At 51.7% G+C, this 18,666-nt stretch overlaps 1 protein-coding gene across 1 annotated transcript in view; it reads right to left on the bottom strand.

Annotated features, from left to right (window-relative positions):
- The window catches only part of PITPNM3 (PITPNM family member 3), a 105,985-nt gene that overhangs the window by 28,013 nt on the left and 59,306 nt on the right, over window positions 1–18,666 (bottom strand). Inside the window, exons 5-6 of the mRNA XM_055258732.2 lie at window positions 5,541–5,617; window positions 4,832–5,067 (exon numbers count right to left, since the gene is read on the bottom strand). Of these exons, the coding sequence (XP_055114707.1) occupies window positions 4,832–5,067; window positions 5,541–5,617 (313 nt within the window). The remainder of the gene's footprint in view (window positions 1–4,831; window positions 5,068–5,540; window positions 5,618–18,666) is intronic.

Here is an 18,666-nt window from a genome sequence, read left to right as displayed (position 1 = left end):
CCCAGCAGTGTCCAGCCAGCAGACTGTCCAGACTTTGCATTGGCACCCTCAACTCCCTACCTTCCCACTAGGAAATACGCCCCTCTCTGGGCAGCTCAGACTCACCTGAGACCAGTGCCTCTGAGTCACCTACCCCCACCTCTGCTTCTGTTCCCTGGGGCTTCCGACCCAGATGCACTGTTGGACCTGGCTGATCAGGAAGGACCCTAGAGGGAGGCTGGGAACTCTCCACCCCTGCCCAGAGCCTGCCCTTCCCCCTTAGCCCAAGCTCAGGCTGACGGAACCCAATGCAGATCCCACTAAGACTTGACAGAATCTGGGGCAGGTGACAGGGCTCGAGCACTCTCAGCAGGTGGCAGAGTCCTCGTGGTGTACAAGGCTGGCCCTGTCAGCCATTCCTCATCTCCAAAGAACACAAATTAGAGGAAGCAGGCCTCGATTGCAGCCGGAGAGATTTCAATTAGCTGAGAACGAGCTCCCTCCCAACCGTGATTACGGGGTGATGAATGGCCCTGGCAAGGAGCTGCCTGGGGGAGAACTAAGCTCCCTCCCGCTGGCCCCGCGAATGAATGGCCGGGCCATCCGTCTTCCTGGAGATAGGGGTGACCCAGCTCTGGAGGTCAGATGTCCTGGGGACAGGTAGAGGGGTTCCTGAGACGGATGATGAACTAGCACAGTGAAGTCCTGGACTATCAGAGTGACAAGGGAACATGCTGCGCCACCAGCTCAGCGGTGAGCAGGTGTCAAAGCTGCAGATTCCGGGGCACCTCCCTCCTGAATCAGCCACTGCCGAGGGGAGGCCTGGATATCTCGCAGTTTAACAAGAATCACACCAGGAATTTGGGCAATTAGCCAGGTTGCAGAATTACGGACCTAATCTTCCTTCCTTCCAACTCTGATTGAGATCTGCCTGCAATACCTGTTGGTGTCCAAGGAACGCAGATAAATCAGAGTCTCTGACTTTCCCCCAATCCCGAGGGGGTAAAGGAAGGCCCAGGGAAGGGAAGGGGCTTGCCCGTGCTCTCTCCTGACTGGCTGGAAGCTCCAGGGCAGGGGGCTTTGGCCCTCCCGGCACCGAGCCCTCTTCAGAGCCACATCTGGCTGAGAACATTGGCTCCCATTCTCCTGGGGAATCCGGAGTGTGGTGTGCCCCACACACCTGGCACCCTGCTGGGGACCTCTTCCCACCCTCCCCAGCTCCAGAGCCCCGGGGTATGAGGGCCCTGCCTGAGGGCTGGGCTCTGCAGCAGCCCCAAGTCTCCGGCGGGGTCCTGTAAGGGGGAGAGGCAGAACAGAGGTGAAGAGGCCTCCCTCCTGCCCCTGACTGAAAGTTCCCAGCTTCCAGCTGCCAGCCCCAGCGATCTGCCAAATGCCTATAGGATTTGGGCCCTGCAGGTGTTTGGGTCATTTTTTGCACATATGACTGCTGAGAATCCAGGTATCCACCCGCCCCCAGGCACCTACCTTTAGCTAGTTCAACAGGAGAGGCAGGAGGGGAGCACTGCAGCCCTCAGTGCCTGGAGCAGTGGGTGGAGCTCCCAGAGGCCCCATACCCTGGAGGTCCCCTCAGTTTGTCCCCCACAGCTACCAGGGCCCACGGTGGGCAAGGATGTGCCAGCGTCAGCAGTGAGCAAGCTGCCCAGCGCTCAACCAGCCCTTCTGTGCACACATCCTTCCCTCCTTTCTCCCCACCAGCTGGGTTCCCTGCTGCGAGTTGGAAGTCTCCCTCCCCAGCCCACTCTCCACCTGCAGAGAGAGCCCCTCTTCCAGCCAGGAGGAAGATGATGTGAGTCATGGCTAGCATCCCCGAGGCTGGCATCCCCACAGTTAGCATCCCCAAGGCTGGCATCCGCATGGCTAGTATCCCTGAGACTAGCATCCCCACGGCTAGCATCTCCAAGGCTGGCATCCCCATGGCTGGATCCCCACAGCTAGTATCCCCAAGGCTGGCATTCCCATGGCTAGTATTCCCAAGACTAGTATCCCCAAGGCTGGCATCCCCATGGCTGGATCCCTAAGGCTGGCATCCCTATGGCTAGTGTCCCCAAGGTTGGCATCCCCATAGCTAGTATCCCTGAGGCTAGTATCCCCATGGCTAGATCCCCACAGCTGGCATCCCCAAGGCTGGCATCCCCAAGGTTAGCATCCCCAAGGCTGGCATTCCCAAGGCTGGCATCCCTATGTGCTTTCTACATTCTGGACACTGTGTTGAGTGCTTCACACACATTAGCACACAGACTCTTCACAGCCACCCTGAAAGGTTATTTACTATGGCTACCTTCATTGTATAGATTAGGAACAAGGAGAGGTTAAACACCTTCCCCCGACCACACAGCCAGGACTCAAATCCAGGCGTCCTGAGAGCCCACACACCTAGCCGTGGTACACAAACCCAAAAGTCACTCCTCCAGGAAGTCCTCTCTGGCCTTTCTCAGAGAGCCCACAGTGCCCTGTTCCTCCTCCATCAGAGCACTGTGATATTATGAGGTAGATAGATAGATCAGATAGATAGATAGATAGATGATAGATGATAGATAGATAGATAGATAGATAGATAGATAGATAGATAGATAGACAGATAGATAGATCAGATAGATAGATAGATAGATAGATAGATAGATAGATAGATGATAGATAGATGATAGATAGATAGATGATAGATCAGATAGATGATAGATAGATAGATAGATAGATAGATAGATAGACAGATCAGATAGATAGATAGATAGATAGATAGATAGATAGATAGATGATAGATAGATAGATGATAGATAGATGATAGATAGATAGATAGATAGATAGATAGATAGATAGATAGACAGATCAGATAGATAGATAGATAGATAGATAGATGATAGATAGATAGATGATAGATAGATGATAGATAGATAGATAGATAGATGATAGATAGATGATAGATAGATAGATGATAGATAGATCAGATAGATGATAGATAGATAGATAGATAGATGATAGATAGATAGATGATAGATAGATAGATAGACAGACAGACAGACAGATAGATAGATAGATAGATAGATAGATAGATGATAGATAGATGATAGATAGATAGATGATAGATCAGATAGATGATAGATAGATAGATAGATAGATAGATGATAGATAGATAGATGATAGATAGATAGATAGATAGATAGATAGACAGACAGATAGATAGATAGATAATGGATGGATAGAGTGATGGGGATGGATGGACGGATGGATGGATGGATGGATGAATGAATAGATAAATAGAATAGAATGATAGAGAGAGAAAGAGAGAGAGAATACATAGATAGGTTTTGTCCACAGTTCCTGGCTCCCATAGCCGTTGTTATAATGTTGGGGCACTTAAGCCTTCGAAAACAGAATCAATCTCTCTCTCTCTCTCTCTCTCTCTCTCTCTCTGACATTCTCCTGCCCTCCTTGAGCTGGCTGTGAGGAAATTCTCTGATCTCCCTTGTCTGATTTAGGTCATGAGACCCTCATTTCAGGAGTCCTGCCCCATACCCAGGAGGAAGGATGCTGCAGAGGCCAAGAAGAATCTGAGCAGACAGGCCCTGTTGGGTTTCCTGACTCGGTCTGAGCGTCAGCCCCTTTCCGTCCAGCCACATATCTATGTTGTCAATCATGCCTAGCCAATGACACCTCCATTAAAGGGCCAAAAGGACAGGAGAGCTTCCAGAGAGCTGAACGTGTGGAGGTTCCTAGTGGCCGGCACACCTAGGGAAGCTCTGTGCCCCTTCCCCCATACCTCGCCTTATGCATCTCTTCATCTGTATCCTTTACAATAACCAGTAAATGTGATTCAGCATTTTCCTGAGTTCTGTGAGCCGATCTAGCAATTAATTGAACCCAGTGACAGGGTTGTGAGAACCCCAACTTGAAGCTGGGCTATCAGCAGCACAGATAAAACAAACTGGGGCATGGTATCAGTGTCAGAAGTTTGGGGCAGTCTTGCGGGACCAAGCTCTCACCCCACGGGATCTGATGCTATCTCCAGGTAGACAGAGGCGGAACTGAATTGGAGGGCACCCAGCTGGTGTCCACAGCAGAACTGATTGCTTGGTGTGTACGGAAACAGCCCCTCACATGTGGCCCCGGAAGTCTTCTGTGTTGACTGTTATGGCGTGAGAGCAAAGGAAAAACACCGTTCGTGTTTTTCAGGTTCCTACTTGGCTGCAATCGTGTGGCCGAGTTTGACTCCTGTCTCCACGGGCTGGGCGACCCTGGGGGAAACTGCTCAAACTCTCAACACTCAGTGTCTTTTTTTTTTTTTGAGACAGTCTTGCTCTGTCCCCCAGGCTGGAGTGCAGTGGCGCAATCTCAGCTTACTGCAAGCTCCACCTCCCGGGTTCAGCCATTCTCCTGCCTCATCCTCCCGAGAAGCTGGGACTGCAGGCGCCTGCCACCTCGCCCGGCTAATTTTTTGTATTTTTAGTAGAGAGGGGGTTTCACCATGTTAGCCAGGATGGTCTCAATCTCCTGACCTCGTGATCCACCCACCTCAGCCTCCGAAAGTGCTGGGATTACAGGCGTGAGCCACCGCGCCCGGCCAACACTCAGTGTCTTTATCTGGGCCAAACAGATCAGGCTTGTTGAACACAGCAAGTGGTTCAAGATTTCACGGGGACCCCAGCACACCCAGGCCCAGGCAGAGGACTCTTCCCAACAACTTCCACCAGGGATGCTTGTGTTTCGTCAGGATCTGACATCCCGGAGAGTCCTTGCAGGTACCCACCTGCCCATGGGGTCCATGTTGTGGGGGGAGCCCCTCCACTTAGTCCCCCCACCAACCCCAACCAGTTCAAACAAGCAGAAATGGACTCACTGAGAGACGAGAGAGAAAGCCTCAGAGCAGATGGCAGGACAGGGGACGAACTTGATGAGGATGTGGCCCAGGGCAGCAGGGAAATGGGCGCGTGTGACCTTCTCCAGCACGGAGCTGAAGGTGTGGATGTCGGCTGCCTTGCAGGACGGGTCCCCGGCACCCGTGTCCAGGATGTTTCCCCCATGCAGGACCAGCAGGAGGACATGCGTCTTGCAGGAGCGCTGCGGGCAGCCTTCCTGAGAGCCAAGGCGGTTGGGATACAGAGAGAGAGGCGGCTGGGGTCGGGAGAGGCACATAGGGACACACACACACATGTGCGCATGCACACATGCACACACACACACACACACATACACACACGGGGAGACTGAGGCCAGAGAAGCAGGCACTATGTCCAGCCTGTCTCAGCTGCAATCTGAGGAGCAGTCTCAGCTCTAATACACCCCGCTGTGTGATAGAACCTCTGGTGCATTCCGAGTGAGGGAAGGACACGGGCTGCCAGGAGGGATGTCAGGGCAGGAAGAGTCCCAAGAGACGCTTCCTGTTCATATGGGAACCCAAAGCCCAGAGAAGGACACGGACCCACCCAGGGTCACACAGCAAGTCAGATGAAGAGCTGGAAGAAAACGGGGCCGCCTATTATCCGAGGGCTCTTCCTAAAATCCTGGCCTCCAAGGCGGACCCGGACACCCACTGAAGCCCAGCCCACCTCGCTGTCTTCATGGATCTCAATGCTTCCCTGGGCTGGGAACCTCTGTCTTCTCAAGGAAACCCGGTACAGTTCTCCTGCAGAGGGAAAGAGGAGACCTCAGCATCTCCAGGCTTCCCCAGGGTGACCAGACACTCCCTGGGCCCAGCAGGCCCTAAAGGTGAGGCCTTGGCTTACATCATAGGTGAGCTCAAGTTAGTTAGAGTCTGGAGCTAGGGAGAGTCACCCCATTCAGGCCCTGCCTCTGAAACCGACACAACATGAAACCCTTTCTCCTCACAAGGAAAGGGAGGGTGGCAGAGTGAGGCCATCGCGGATGGTGCTCCTGAAAGGAGGGGCTTCCTCGAAAGGAACTAGCCTGCTTTTCTTCACCAGGACAGCAGCAAGGGTGGGTACCGCCTGAGGACTTCCACTTCCAGTTGTGGATGGCGATTTGAGCCAAGCATCCCGCTGAGGACAACTAGAAGAGCTGGTGTGATGGCAAATTGTGCGCACCCACTCTTGACTGGGCTGAGAGGTGCCCAGAGAGCCGGTAAAACATGTTCTCTGGGTCTACCCGTGAGGTGTTTCGGGAAGAGGTTGGCATTTGAAGCAGTGAACGAAGGAGATCTGCCCTCACCAAGGCGTGTGGGCACTGTGCAGTCCGTGGGGGTCTGAGTAGAACAAAGTGGTGCAGGGAGGGAGGATTCACTCTTCTCAAGCTCAGATTTCCATCTCCTGCCTCACACATCAGCACTCCCGCTTCTCCGGCCTTAGGACTTGAACTGGGAATCGTGCCATTTTCTCCCCTGGTTCTCTGGCCTTTGGGCTTGGGCTGGAACTACACCATAGGCTTTCCTGGGCCTCCCGACTTCCAGACAGCAGGTCAGGGAACCTCTCAGCCTCCATCATCATGAGAGCCAGTCCCTCATAATAAGTCTCTGTTTTTCTTTCTTTTCTTTTTTCTTTTTTTTTTTTTTTTTTTGATGGAGTTTCACTCTTGTTGCCCAGGTTGGAGTGCAATGGTGCAATCTCGGCTCACTGCAACCTCCACTTCCCGGGTTCAAGTGATTCTCCTGCATCAGCCTCCCGAGTAGCTGGGATTACAGGCGTGTGCCACCACGCCTGGCTAATTTTGTATTTTTAGTAGAGACGGGGTTTCTCCATGTTGGTCAGGCTGGTCTCAAATTCCTGACCTCAAGTGATCTGCCCAGCTCGGCCTCCCAAAGTGCTGGGATTACAGGAGTGAGCCACCGCGCCTGGCCAATACGTCTCTTTTTATACATCTGTGTATATATCCTTTCGGTTGGTTTCTCTGGAGAACCCTAATATGGCTGGATACATACTTTAAAAATATATCTGTTTGAAGTTATCAGAGAGATAATAGAGCCTTGAATTACGGGACCACTTTCCAGGGAAGGTAGACTCCCAGAGAGGTAAGGTCAGCATTTGAAACACGACTGGCATTGCCCATGAGCTTTAGGGTAAACCTGGCCTTTGCCAGAAATCTCTCCTTGCTCCTCTCAGCAGCCTGGGCTCAACACCTCCTCCTTCAAGAAGTCCTTCTTGGCTCCCAGCCCTCCCTGAGCTCTCATTTCCCTAACACAGAAATCAGTAAACCACAGCCATGGACCAAATCTGCCCCACTGCCTGTTTTTGTAAATAAAGTTGTATTGGAACACATTCAGGCTCCTTCATTTACATATTGTCTATGGCAGGCGGCTTTTGTGCCACAGCAGCAGAGCAGTTGCAGCAGACACCTTACAGCTCACAAAGCTGAAAATATTTATTATCTGGCCCTTTCCAGAAATGTCTGTCAACCCCTGATCTAACACCTACGCTCCTGAATGTGATAACATTGGACTCCTGGGTGGAGAGACTTCAAAGGCAACCAACAGCCACCCCCGAGCACCCACCCAAATGATACCTGCCACTCTGAGGACTCCTTCTTGCCACCAGGCTACCTTCAGCTCCTCTCCTTCCTCCCCCATGAGATGGATGCTACCTCCCGTGTGTCGTTAAAATCTACAGCCAAGCTGAAGCACCTGTTTGTCTTCAGGGAGGAGGAACTGGCTCATCTCTTAAAGCCGTAGGTTCTAGATGAAGATGGTCCTTGCCTTCACACTCCACCCCCACCAGAGCCTGCTGCTCCCCTCTAGGAGTCACATCTGGGGAGGGTCCTTCCAGGGTCTTTGCGGGCAACCCTAGGCACCCTGTCAACATCCCCTCACCACAACCAGCCCCAGGGGAGGGTACCTCTACAAAGAACTGCAAATGAGCAGCTTTTCTCAGCAGGGAAGAGCATTTCTGAAATATTCTGTCCTGACAGACACAATCCCAGTCAAAGGGTAACTGCTTTATGAGCTCCGAGCTGCTGCCCACACAGACAGGAAATCATTTCCTAATGATGGAGGAGGAGGGAAAACTCATCCTGGGGCCCGACTGTGCCCAGCACTTCCTAGTTCTTCCCATTGGCTAGGCTCTCCTGCCTAATTTCTAACTTACTAAAGACCTTGCCCTGGGCTTGGCTAGAGGAGACCCTGGCTCTCTCCTCCGGACAGGATGATAACACAAGGCAACAGTAACGGCTCAGCTTTATTAAGCGCTTATTACGTCCTGGGCACTACGTGCTTTACATGATTCATCCTCTCTAGTACCCACAACTACTCTCTGAGTCTGAATGATCTTGTTATTAGCCCCATTTTACAGATGAGCAAACCGAGGCTCAATCCAGCTATGTTATTTGCCCCACGTACCTTAAAGGTTAAGGCCCAGGTCTGCTGCTGCCAGGCCCCTTTCCACCACGTGAACTAGCACCAGGAGGGATAGGGTCTGAGTGTGGCTTCCCTGAGACAAAGCGCTCATGCTTCATGGTGTGTGCGGCTGTGTGTGCGGCTCTGGGGCAGGCTGTGAGTCAAGAAGAACCAGGAGTGATGGCAGCGCTGAGGTTGGCTCTAGGGCTGGGAGGAGCGTGGTTAAAGCCATGGACCCTGGATCCAGAACGCCTGAGTTAACATCTTGGCTCTTAGCAGCTGTGTGACCTGTGTCTCAGTTTCTTCATCTGGAATATGGGGATAATAAAAGCAGCTACCCCATGGGGTGGTGGTGAGGATAGATGAGTTCATATGCATAAGGGGCTTACAGCAGGGTGTGGAACACAGGAAGTGTCACATGGGTTAGCTGCTATTGTTATCATTATCATTATCCAGGGGACATCCAGGGCACAGAGCCAGGACCACAGCTGACAAGATGGGCTGCTGGGGACATTGCCGCCTCCACACTTGCCTGCCCTGGTGCCAAGTCCCTCCCTGAGCCCTGGCATGCTCCTCGGCCTTGCTGGGCTGGGTGCCTGTTTGCAGTGTGATTACAGGATTAAATGCTGTGATTGCCACAAATTACTATGGCAAGGCTATAAATACATTGCAGGGAAGACATGAGGGTCCTGTTGTCTCCTGGGCACGATGCCCTCTGTTAGGTGGGGGCTGGACTCTGCGCCCTCACCCATTACAAAGGCCAAGGAGCATCTACATCTTTGATCTGTCTGGAGCCAGCTCCCTCGGGACCCATGTGATGCTCTGGGCATCAAATCGGTGGATGACTGCTGCATCCTGGCCACCAACGATGTTGAGGCCGTGCCTGGTTCCGTGGGATGGGAGCCTCGGGCCAGAGACTGGGCAGGATTGTCCTCAGTATCCCTCACTCCTCCCTAGCAGGAGGAAAGAGTCTCACCTCCTACACTGTTTGGGGACAGAGCCTTGCTTCCTTTCCATGCACAAAAGCCAGGAATGCTCTGCTCTGGGAGATGGAGGAAGGGAGATCCAGCCTGCCGGATTCAGATTCGGGCCCCTTGAGAGTTGACTAACAGGACCAGAGCTTCCCCACAGAAAGGCACATCTCCCGTCTTCTTCTTAGCAGAGGCCCCTGTAGACACGCAGGGGCAGCCATGGGCCACGTTCCCTGTACCTTCCCCACAGGTCTCTGCTCTTCTAAAAGCCAGACATTCCTACCATGATAATTGAGGCCATTAGCTCTGACTCACCCACAAGACATAACTCTTTCACTTGTCCTTGCCTTTGCTCATGCTCAGCCCTCTGCCTGCAAGCCCTTCCTCCCTTTGCAGACTGGCAAACTCCTACTTGTCCTGCAAAACCCTGCTCAATTGCTATCACCTCTAGAAAGCCATCTTTGATCTATCTAGGCAAAGATGGCTATCCCATAGTATGGGGCGCTGGTCCTGGCTTACTTGTCTATTCCCCCATCAGACTGTGGGCCCCTTGAGGATAGAGTTTACCAGTTTTCAGGGCCTAGGATGGCACTTTGGTGAAAACCTTTTGGAAGATCCCAGGATGCACACAGCCTGTGATACATCTCTGTGCCATTAAACCCCCAGGAGAAATCAGGTTAAGGGAAGCATCATCCACCGAGAAGCACGTTTCTTCAAAGTACTCATGGGAACTGGTACGTGGGAACCTCTGGGGATTCTAGAAGAGTCTGGCCTGGGATTTATAATTCCACCCCTAGAGGCTTCCTCAGGGACTCTGGTGACAAGAGCAGCTGGCAGGGGGTCCTAAGGGGTGGAGAGCCACATAAAGGTAACCCCAGGACTTCATCATTAGGCTGCCTGTTTCTTCCCACTTCCTGTAAATTTCTGTTTGCATGTCCCTATTTAGGCTGGGTCCCTGCAGTGCCCAGATTTGGGGTGGGGGAGCCCACACCTGTTTTTGTGACAGTGTTTTTTGACAGGCTTTGAGACAGGCCAGCTACTGCAGTGCCAGCTCCCAGTACCCTGCTAGCCCCACATCAGGAGAGGTGGTCCACCCAGCTCACCATGGCTGCTCTTGATGCCTGAAGAATGGAGCCTATTTTTGCTTAATCACAGCCTTGGAGAGGTACAAATCGTGATCATCCCCTCTAATTACCAATGCGCCACACTGCTCTCGAGACGAAAGCCAAGGTCATCACCCACACACTCAGCACCCCAAGCAAAGCATCACCCCAGCTCGGCTGGAGAGCGTAGCTGTCTCCCTCTCTCTTGCTACCAACCTCTGGGGTCCACAGGGGTGGATGCTGAGGGCCCCCTGGCTAAAGCCAAACATTCAGTCTCCTCCTCCATCCTTGGCAGTCACTCCCACCCCCCCGTTAGTCACCCCTGGCATCAACCAAGCAGAGCTGGGCCCAGCTTGAGACCATGTGGCACATCCCGAGAAGTAGCTACAAAAGTATCTAATCCTCTGTGAGCTAGTGGAATCTCATGCATGGGTGGAAACATACATTTTTTTTTTTTTTTTTTTTTTTTTTTTTTTGCATAAACCAGCCCAGGTCACCAGCCCAGGTCACCAGGCCAGGGCTCTTCATTATCCTGAAGGAGGGGAGTAAGAAAGGGATGGTCTCTTTGTTCTCACTAACGCCTTCACCCCTCAGCCCTGCCTCCTCAGAGAGACTCTTGGCAGGGAGGAAAAAGTGAGGAGAGGCTACTATGAGAAGCAGGAACTTCTTAGACTGTTAGGCCCTTTCAGTCGAGCTCATCCCCCGTTTAAAAAGACATTACTTGCCGGGCACTGTGGCTCACGACTGTAGTCCCAGCACTTTGGGGGACCAAGGCGGGCAGATCACGAGGTCAGGAGTTCGAGACCAGCCTGGCCAACATGGCGAAACCCTGTCTCTACCAAAAGTACAAAAACTAGCTGGGCATGGTGGTGCGCACCTGTAATCCCAGCTACTCGGGAGGCTGAGGCAGAAGAATCGCTTGAACCTGGGAGGCAGAGGTTGCAGTGAGCCGAGATCACACCACTGCACTCCAGCCTGGCGACAGACAGAGCGAGACTCCATCTCAAAAAAAAAAAGACATGTTACGCTCTGAGGATCCCCTGTCAAGTCCACCCTGGCCCTGCTTGGAAGTCGAAGGCTTTGCTATTTTGCTGTGATGTGGGATTCATCCATATACCTAGATGACGTCTGGGAGGAACTACAGCCTCATTCAGTAGCACCTGGGGGGCTCAATCCACAGCCCCCATTCCCCAGGTGAGCCCGCATGACACACACATGTGGAGAGAAGGAGGCACACAGACTTACAGGGGAGACAGGCCCTGGATAGAGTCTTCGGATGGGAAACTAACCCCCTACTCAGAGGGTGACCTCAGACATGCTCTGCAAACCACCGCAAAAAGAGGGGTTTGCTGACATTCCCTGGTAAGAGTCAGGCAGTCTGAGATTGTATGAGTCCAAGCATGAGTGCCCTCTGTGAGCGCTGGCCTCCAGCCCCAGCAGAATTCGGCACCAGGACCTTGAAGGGGACCCACAGTCACAATGATGGAGTCACTCTGAGAGGCTGTGGAGAAAGGCAGAGCAACCAAAAAGCTGCAGGCGGCAAATTTCGCTTTGCTTTTCAAAGTGGTTGATTCCAGCTAGGGAGCTTGGTGTTAATTCCTGGCAAATCCTGGGGCAAATTACTAAACAAATGCTTTGAGGACCCTTAGAAAAGGAAGCAGTGGGGCCGGGAGTGGTGACTCATGCCTGTAATCCCAGTACTTTGGGAGGCTGAGGTGGGCGGATCACTTGAACTCAGGAGTTCCAGACCAGCCCGGCCAACCTGGTGAAACCCTGTCTCTACTAAAAATACAAAAATTAGCCAGGCGTGGCGGTGGGCATGTATTTAGCTGTAATCCTAGCTACCTGGGAGGTTGAGGCAGGAGAATCGCTTAATCCTGGGAGGCGGGGGTTGCAGTGAGCTGAGATCGCGCCACTGCACTCCACCCTGGGAGACAGAGCGAGACTCTGTCACCAAAAAAAAAAAAGAAAGAAAGAAAGGGAAGGGGAGGGGGAGGGGAGGAGAGGGGAGGGGTGGGGAGGGGAGGGGCGGGGCGGGGCGGGGAGGGGAGCAGTGGCTCCCAGAACTCTGATTGGTTCTCTTGGAACCAGCTCACTAACCCTGCATCATAGCATGCTGTGGCATAGATAGGGTCGCTGGACCAGCAGCTCAAGGGAATGCCAAGGGCTTAGGGGCATCTGGGGAGGGGAACACACTGGCAGAATAACAAACTATCTAAGGAACCCATAGCTCTCACCACAGGAGCTCAAGGAATGTGGGCTCATGAATGGGAACCTGCAGCCACACAGAAGGTGTGGGGATCAACAGCCAGTAGCAGATGTGGATGGAACAGCGTGAAGCTGTTCTGAAGGGTTTAAAACTTTTTTAAAAACAGGGGGAAATTTTAGCCAATGAAAGTTTCCTTAGGAGCCCAATTTGCAAAGATGAAAGTGGATCGGATCTGGCTGAAGCAGGCTGGGGGGCCCAGAGCCCGCCTTCCTCACCTGCCTGTCCGTAGGCAGTTCTTGAGGGCTCCAAGAGACTAAAACTCAAAAGCCACTGAGCTTGTTCAGCAGCCAGACTTCAGACCACCCTCCTCTGCAGGTTCCCAGCTCCTAGCTTTGCAGAAAAGGAAAAATGACAATCTAAATAATGGTGGGGGAGGTGGGGGAAGAAGCTTGGGGCCTCATATTAGAAGGAAACACACCAAAATGTTTACAGTGGTTTTCTCTAGATGTTGGGACAATGGATTATATATATATATATATATATATATATATATATATATATATATATATTTTTACTTTCTACTTTCATCTATTTTCCAATTTTTCTCTAAGGAGTCCATATTTATTTTAGTTTAAAACTATTTATGAATGTTTATTGGATAGATAATACAAGTAGGTGTCATGTTTATGCGAGGAACTTTTTTTTTTTTTTTTTGAGACGGAGTCTCACTCTGTCGCCAGGCTGGAGTGCAGTGGCGCAATCTGGGCTCACTGCAACCTCCACCTCCCGGGTTCCAGCAATTCTCCTGCCTCAGCCTCCCGACTAACTGTGACTACAGGCGCGTGCCACCACGCCCAGCTAATTTTTGTATTTTTAGTAAAGATGGGGTTTCACCATGTTGGCCAGGATGGTCTCGATCTCTTGACCTCGTGATCTGCCCACCTCGGCCTCCCAAAGTGCTGGGTTTACAGACATGAGCCACTGTGCCCAGCCTATGCGAGGAACATTTTAAAACCAGCCACAACCTCCTATTTTAGTCAATACAAACACTACAAAGAAAAAAGTGTGAAATGTTGTCCTCCCCTCTGGGAGCTGACAGGCTAATGAGGGAGTATAATAGGACAAGAAATACTTGTGGAAGGAAAGAATAAATGTGGAACATGATGAGTGAATTAAGATCCTGTGTTTGGGTTAAAAATGAACTCGAGGCTAGGGGCCATGGCTCACACCTGTAATCCCAGCATTTTGGGAGGCCAAGGCGGGTGGATCAGTTGAGGTCAGGAGTTCAAGATCAGCCTGGCCAACAAGGTAAAACCCCATCTCTACTAAAAATACAACAATTAGTCGGGCATGGTGGCAGGTGCCTGTAATCCCAGCTACTTGGGAGGCCGAGGCAGGAGGATCGCTTGAACCCGGCAGGTGGAGGTTGCAGTGAGCAGAGATCCTGCTGTTGCACTCCAGCCTGGGCAACCAGAGTGAAACCCTATCTCAAAAAATAAAATAATAAAATAAAATAAAAATAAAGTAAGCCTTCCAAGAACTTAAAAAAAAAGAATGAACTCGATACCACTTGCCTATTCCTACCCTATTGGTTATTGCCCAAACTTGTGTCAGGGCTGAAAACACCAAGACCAATCAGACACAGCACCTGCCTTCAAAGATGTCTCAAGCCCCTGGGATCACATGACCAAGAGTAGGTCATGTGACCAAGGTCAGGTCAATGACAAAGACCTAGGTCATGTGCCCAAGATCAGTCACATGACCAAAGGCTACAAACAGCTTGAGTCAGGGTAGTGGGGCTGCCACAGTTACTTCTCAACCTCTAAGGCTGCACAAACCAGAGATCCCAGTTCAAAATGAGAGGGAGACATCCCTGCCCTGCCCCTGCAGCTCAGGCCCCGCTGAGGGTATGTCTGATGTCTAATAACAGGGCAGGAAAGCTGTAGAAAGGGGCTCAGGAGGTCAAGAGACCCAGCCTGGAGAAGAGCAGCAGCTGCCTGCAAATCTATGCTGAGCCTCGTGTGGGTCAAGGGAGCAGAGGGCAAAGCCAGGACGAATAAGGGTTGGGGTGGTTTCTGGAGAGTTATTCCAAGTTTTAGCACAACCTAGGAAATGTTTACAACAGTTCAAGAGTGACCTGTGCTGACCTGCAAGCAGGCTGTTCTCCTTCACTGAGATTAGACAAGCAAGTTATGTAAGTGACCATGTAGCAGGGTGCTGGGGACGAAGTTTCATCCAGGGTTGGGGGGGAGCGGGAGGCTGAGGTCCCTCTGTGACTCCTTAACCCTTTCAGGGTCAGAATCTAATCACATCCGCCTGGATTCATCTGACTAACCAGGCTAAGGTGATGTGTTCAAACCTTCGATGGCCCAGTGAGCCTTTCACAGAGACACTACCCCAGACCAGGACCTGGCCCTTCCGAGGGCCTATGCCCCAAACCCTGCCCCTTGAGAACATGCTGTTAGATACCCCAAGTGAACACGGGGTTAGTTCAGAGGAACAGTTCTCACGGGGGATCCCAGTTCAGATCAGAGGTGCCATCTTGAACGGGCCCAGTGAAATTTCCAGGTATACAACCATGAGAAAAACTCTGCCATCACAACACGGGGATGCTAGAGGGACATGAAATCCCAAACCTTGGTATCCCCCTACAGACTCCTCTGCAACAAACACAGCCCTCCTAAGATTGGTCCTAGTTTCTAGTCCTCACCCGGTGTCTCAGGCAATCTGCACATTCATCCTGTGAGGTCAGGAGTACTCTCCCCATCTTCAAGAAGAGAAAACCAAGGACTGGAAAGGTGAAGTGATTGCTCTCAAGATGTAACTGGAGGGCTGGGGACTTGAACCCAGGTCACCAGGTCAGGGCTTTTCATCGTCCTGAAGGAGGGGAGTAAGAAAGGAATGGTCTCTTTGCTCTTATTAATGCCTTCACGCCACAGCTCTGCCTCCTCAGGGAGCCTCTTGGCAGGGACGAAAGAGTGGGAAGAGGCTACTCATAGCAGGAACTTCTTAGGCTGTTAGCCCAACCCCCTAATGATCCCCTGTCAAGTCCACCGTGGCCCTGCCTGGAACAGCACATACACAAAGGAATGCAGTGGCACACTCCAGCCCACGCGCACCTGCACAGTAACCCCTGCCAAATGTGTGCGGCATCCAGCACAGGTCCTGGGAATGGCTCTTACACATAGGAAAAAGGTGCTCAAACTTAGAACCCTAAACTAGAGGAAGGCTCATTGAAATTACCCTAAGACAACTTTTTTTTTTTTTTTCCACCTGTCAGACTGGCAGTTGTGACACACTATGGGCCAGGGTGTGGCAAAACGATCTCTTCATTCATTGCTGATGAGAGTAAACATCAATATAGCTCTGTGAAGGACCATTCGGCAATGTCATTCAAAATGCAAAATGCCTTTGACCCAGCAATTCCAAGAGCATGTGCAAAAGCACACATGTACGGTGCTAACCATTGCCACATTGCTTTTACAACAGCAAAAGACAGGAAGCACCTATACATCCACCAGTAGGGGACAGATTAAATAAATTTGACCACAGTGACACTGCACATGGCTGTTACAAAAAACAACTCACCTCTAAGTGTACCGAGCTAAGGAGACAATCACGATCTAGTATCAACATCTGAGAAAAGCAAGGTGCACAATGAAAGGAACTGTGTGCTCCCATCTGTGTGAGGGTACAGATATAAAAATATATATAAATGCATACTTATGGATACACTCATGTATGCAGAGATTATCTCTGAAATGGAATCTAAGAAACCAGTTATAATCTTTTCTTCTAGGGAGAATTGTGTGCGCTGGAAGACAGGAGAAGGAGGCATTTTATACCATGTACATGTGCTACCTACTCAAAAGACAGATTAAAAATAAGAATTTTTTTAAAGTGCATGTAGCAGGGTGGTTTTTTTTTAGATACCAATTTATATTTTCTCCCAGCTCTGGCTCCTTTGCCTCTGGGAAGGTTTATGGCAGAGCTTCCTGGCTTTTGTTTCCAAAAGCTCTTTTGATCCCAAGAGGAAAGGATTTGGAGACAGAGAATGCTTCAGGTGAAAAGAGATCCTCACGCCCTGGCCCTGGGTGGAGGAGAGAGTCCTCTGTACGGGTCCCTTCGCAACTCCAGGAAGATGGAGAACAACATAAGAAGACCTGGCCGTCCCATGCTCCAGAGAGCCTGAACCCTAGGCCAGGAGCTGCAAGCCCAGGACAAAAGGGACCACCAGGCTGGGTTCTGGGGTCCTCGTGCTCACCGCTGTGGATGGAGGACCCCTTGCACATGTGTGCATGCTGCAGGCACTCTTCCCCCACCAGAGTGCTGGGAAGACCCCTGGAGTTTTGGGGCAATGGCAGGAGGAGGAAAGAGAAGCCCCTGGACGCACAGAGGAGGAGGAGTCCTTCACCAGCACAGCTGCATGGGAATGTACAGTCCAAATCAAAGTGGCTTACAGCAAAACAAATGAAAGGGCGATTCTTCCACGTGGAAGTGAGCAGACTGTGCAGTGAGGTCTCTCTTTGCCCCTCCAGAGCCACAGTGCCCCACCTCTGCCCAACTCAGCCCAAGGCCGAGGCCCCCTAGCTACAGGTTGGGTGCAGTGATGGAACTGGGGCAAGGGAGCCCCCTCCGTGCCAGGTCATCGTAAGGTGGTCTCTGCTGGAGGCTCATGCAAGACCCTCACTGGGCTCTTCTCCTTCAGGGGTGGGAACAGCCCCAGGGTATTGCTGATGCCTTCTTGGTTTCCTTAAAGCCTCACTCACCTGTGCATAATGTCTCTCTGCTAAGCCCTCCTCCCACCTGTGGTTTGTGTGAGCCTTCCGTTTCCTGCTAGAACCCTGACTGCATCCCAGGCTGGATCCTAAGTGCTCTATGCAAATCCCATCACCTCCTCCCACACCACCCCTCTCCAGGCTTCCCGTATCCTGACCAAGCCCCCGCCTTCTGCTCTGCTCTCCCACACTCACCCCTCCCTCTCTGAACTCAGCCAGTTTTCGCACATCCCCTTTCCCTCTCACCGCAGAGTCCCTGCAAGTGTTCCCCGGGCCTGGGCTCTTCTCTACACTGCCCCGTGCCCAGATACTTCCCACAGGAACTTCAGTGTTCCTTCCTTCCGGGGACCTTCCACTCTTCCTGTCCTCTCCACAAAAGCGCCACGGTCCTGTCTTTCCTGGGGTTAATCCTCACGCTTTTCATTTTATGACTATTTGATTATTATCTTCCCCTCCTCCGTCTCCCAGATGACAAGATCCTTAAGGGCTGGGACTGGATTTGATTTTGCTCTATTTTATCCCCAAAGACTATCACGATGCTGGCATATAAAGGTGCTCATTAAATATTTTTTAAACAAATGGGTGAATGAACTAATCATTTGTTCCCATTTTGTACCCCTGTAAGTGTCGGAAGCTGCACGTGCCCCAGCAAAGCCCAGATGCTACGTAGATAGACTTGCAAATGCGCACAGAGACGCACACTCATCCTCATGAAAGTGAATGCACCAATGCATTGGCATAGAGGCTAATGCACATCCTCATGAAAGTGAATGCACCAATGCATTGGCATAGAGGCTAATGCACATCCTCATGAAAGTGAATGCACCAATGCGTTGGCATACAGGCTAATGCGCACACACAAGTGCAAGGGCACACACACGCAATGAGAAGGAACCATGCCAAGCAGAGACATACACACACATGCAAGAAAAGTGCTCCCAAGGCGGACGTCTGCCACCCTGAGCTCATTAAAGCTGGCTAAATATAGCCTGTCTGCAGCTGTGCTCAGCAAGCTGCCCACACAGGCCAGGAAAAGACACCAGTTACCAGGCAGAGGAGTGGAGAGGCCAGCCGTGGGCAAGGGGCTTCACGCATCCTGTCTGCGGTGGGGGATCTTCCTGGGGAGGCCAGGGGCTGAGGGTATGTGGGAAGGGAAGCCCTTCGGTGGCAGGTCAGGGCATTCAGAGCTGTTCCTCTGGTCACTGACCCTAGGCAGTGGGGTGCGAAGTCAAACCACATGCCCACAATGGGGAGAGGTGAGCTGAGCCATCTACATCTCCTTGTGTCTGAGCCGAGGACCCAAGCTCAGTCCAGGACCAGGGGCTGGAGTTAG

This window comes from Symphalangus syndactylus, chromosome 20 (assembly GCF_028878055.3).
Source record: "Symphalangus syndactylus isolate Jambi chromosome 20, NHGRI_mSymSyn1-v2.1_pri, whole genome shotgun sequence".
NCBI lineage: Eukaryota > Metazoa > Chordata > Mammalia > Primates > Hylobatidae > Symphalangus > Symphalangus syndactylus.
Note: the sequence above shows the minus strand (reverse complement) of the source record. Positions and strands in the feature narration are given on the sequence as shown.